Source organism: Triticum aestivum, chromosome 6B (assembly GCF_018294505.1).
Source record: "Triticum aestivum cultivar Chinese Spring chromosome 6B, IWGSC CS RefSeq v2.1, whole genome shotgun sequence".
In the NCBI taxonomy this organism is placed as follows: domain Eukaryota; kingdom Viridiplantae; phylum Streptophyta; class Magnoliopsida; order Poales; family Poaceae; genus Triticum; species Triticum aestivum.
In genome coordinates this window covers 603,622,753-603,626,121 of record NC_057810.1, presented here as the reverse complement: position 1 = coordinate 603,626,121, position 3,369 = coordinate 603,622,753, and the positions used below count along the sequence as shown (strand labels likewise).

Here is a 3,369-nt window from a genome sequence, read left to right as displayed (position 1 = left end):
CTGGTGTAGCAGATGAGCATGCAGGTCTTGCCGACGGCGCCGTCGCCCACCGTGACGCACTTGATGAACCGGGAAGCGCTGGACGCCATGGCTCGCCGCGCGCCTGCCTCTCCGATTCCTTCCCCCGGAGGTCGAGGAGGAGGCAGAGGAGGGGGCGAGGAGAGGGGAGGGGAGGGGTGGGGAGCGGCGGAGCTCTTGCTGCGGCGGTGGTGGTGGGTAAGTGTTTGGTGCGTGACTTCTTGAGGAAGTGAAGAGGGTCACATGCTTGGCACCTCACTGTACTGTCTCGAGAGCAGAGAAGTAGAGGACGACCAACCCCTCCCTCCCCCGCTCCCTCCCGCTCCGCTTGTCGTGTTGGTGCTTTGGTGGGGGAATGAATTGCAGCTCTAGGATAGGGAACGGACCTGTGAATTTATTTATCATGATACGTAGGAGTATATACGTATGAACGCAGGCCCTCACAAAGTGGTAACTTTTGCATTTGGGTTCTAATGTGAAATTGAGATACTTTGCGACCTGTTGCAGTGATAAGATAATAGAGCATTTCTACGAGCAAAACACTAAACAAGATTTCCTATTGTCATGTGTGTTTGGAATAAAAGAATGATTCCCTAAAGCTGATTTGGTATTATGTATGATCCGTCTGTTTGAAGTTTTGTGTATTTTCAAACACCTTTGCTGTGGTTCTTTATTAGTTTTCATACATGTAGGTTTTTCTTAAATTCTCATGTAGCAACTCATGCTCATAGCATTTTTTTGTGAAAAAAACTAATGAACAGATTTGGTATAAATATGAACAATAATAATGCTTATCGTGATAAACTAAATGGGCATCGAGCTTTCCTCTCGATAAAATGGCCACCTATCTGAACTTATTAATATTGGCGCGCTTATCTTTGTTTTGAAAAATGACACGCTATTGTGTGTAATTTCATAAAACAGCCTAGCTGACGTAGCTCAAATATCAAAACTTCAGTTGTCGTTCATGGTATAATGACTGCTTCAAAGTGGAACTAAAATACTAAGTTTAGAACTATGTAAAACGAAGATGGTGGCTACATAATAGGGCTTGGTCTTTGTTAGTTATCATCAACCGGTCGCTTTTATGCGTTTCACTGCCGAGTGCTCTATCTTAGTTACGGAATAAATGAAATGGATATGCACATCTTTTCAAATATATGCTATTAATTGCATTTATATTGTGTGTGTGTATGTCACAAGAATTACATCTCGGTTGGATTGTATTCGCGACCTAAGAGCAACTCTAGCAGACCCTGCATCCCACTGGCCCGCAAAACTCGTTTGCAGTTCGCGCAAAACCACTTTTGCGGGCCAGTGCGGGCTGGCACAGATGCAGACCCCCCAAACGGATCCGTAAAAAAGTATGTTCGCGGAATATGCTTTTTTATGTGTCGGCTTCTGCGGGTTCTGCTCGGGCACCACCGCGAAGACCCGCAAACAGAAAAACTGCAAATCTCACATTTGACATAGGGTTTGGCAAATAAGTTCAAATTCAAATGACATAAACAGTTTGCGCGCAAATAAAAGCGAAGTTCATTACGCAAAAAAGGGCATGCAAAAGGTTTGCGCCCATGTCCGGCATCATCTTGGGGGTCGATCTTCACTGCGCGCCATGGAGTCCATATTGAAGTTCATCGGCACCACCAAATCCACCTCCGTCGCTTGTTCCAACTCGCGCACCGAAATCATCCACATTACCACCGTATGGAGCAGAGAAAACATCACCGGAACTGGAATACGGACCGGCTGAGGCTACCATTCTCCTCTTCAAGATCTCTCTCCTTGCCATATCATGCCATGTTTTGGTGAGGTTGTCCATGTCATTGCGGTTCATTGACATGATCTTGTTCTCTTCGGCAAGCAACAATGGCATCGATTTGTTTTCGGAGGCGCGTGCTTTTCTGTCCTCAATGGCAGCTTTGCGGAGCCCCTCTTCCTTGAGCATTTACCATTTTTCTTGCTTTTCTTTTGCCTTCTTCTCGGCCAACTCTTTCTTAATCTCCAACGACTTCAACAACATCAACTCGTTTGATTGCACCATGGCATCAATCTTCTCCCTCAAGCTTGATGCTTCTTGCTCTCTCTTGATCTTCTCTCTAGTCTTCTTGTCACCATCGGGCTTGTGCAAATTTCTTGGGCCATCATCATCTTCATCTTCTTCCATGTTTGCAAGTGAGCCTCTCTTTGGTGGGGATTCTCTGTCGATCAACTTTCACTTAACGCACTTTTGGAGCAACTCCCAACAATGCTCTAATTTGAAGAATCTGCCTTTCGAAGCTTCCATGGCCTTGTATCTATGTTGAGCAATCTTGTCCTACAAAATATGAACAAAGTGATGCAATCATTTCACATGATACATTATGATGATGCACAACTTGAACAAAGGAAAAACAAACTCACATAATCGGACTCCATGGTGCCACTTGGAGGTGCATTGTGTACTTGCTCCAAGCAAGCTGCCCAACGGGCTGCACATAGGCTTGATATTCTCCCAACGCCCTTGAAGCGACCAAAATGTGCGTGGAGTCTTATTGGGATACTTTTTCATAATGCGGAAGTATTGATCTTCAATCATTTGCCAATATCTCTTGGCGGTTTGAGAAACACCCGTGCATGGATCAAGAGACACCGCACTCCATGCTTGGATCAAAGCTTGATCTTTCAAGATCGTGTAGTTCTTCGATCTTTGGCTTTTCCCACTCTTTGCTTGCGATTCCTCAAACGCTTCTGCTTCGATCTCGTCCAATTCGTCCGCACAACCATGATCATCCACGCCACCGTCCGTTTCATTGTAGTTGAATGGTTCGAAAGGGGCTTGATCAATGTCAACCGTGTTCATGTCCAACAAGTTCACGAACTCGGTTGTTGCATTGTTCGAACCACCGCTATAGCAAGTTCACGAACAAGTCACGAGCTATCGACACTAATGGCGAAAAATGAAAGGGAATCGCAAGATCGAAGAGGCATACCTTCCGGCCATTTCGTCGAACACCTCGCTCGCGGGGGGAGCGGCACCGTTGAACGGCATCGCCGGAGCACCTCCTTGCGGGGGGGGTGTGGAGTGAGAGGTTGAGGAAGGTGGCTTCCTTGAAGCCGGAACCTTCCTCCGCTTTACGCCCGCGGCCTTGCCGGCCTTCTCCGCCACCGACCGGGATCGCACTGCGGCGTTGGCGCCCGGAGCGCGGGCCATCGAGGCGGGGCCAGCCGGATTCCCGCCCTGCACGACCACGTTGCCCTGCCGCTTGCGGGCCGGCGCGGCGTGTGCTTGGGCGACGGCGACGGGGGCAACATGGTCGGCGACGAGATCCGCCCGAGGGGAAGGAGCATGCGCGACCTCGAGGGTGATGG

The 3,369-nt window shown here is 48.4% G+C and overlaps 1 protein-coding gene across 1 annotated transcript in view; it reads right to left on the bottom strand.

Annotated features, from left to right (window-relative positions):
- Positions 1–388, bottom strand: part of LOC123138253 (rac-like GTP-binding protein 3) — a gene marked incomplete in the record, with an annotated part of 3,824 nt that extends 3,436 nt beyond the window's left edge. The window contains 1 exon segment of the mRNA XM_044558194.1: positions 1–388. Within this exon segment, the coding sequence (XP_044414129.1) occupies positions 1–89 (89 nt within the window).
- Positions 389–3,369: the final 2,981 nt, after the last annotated feature.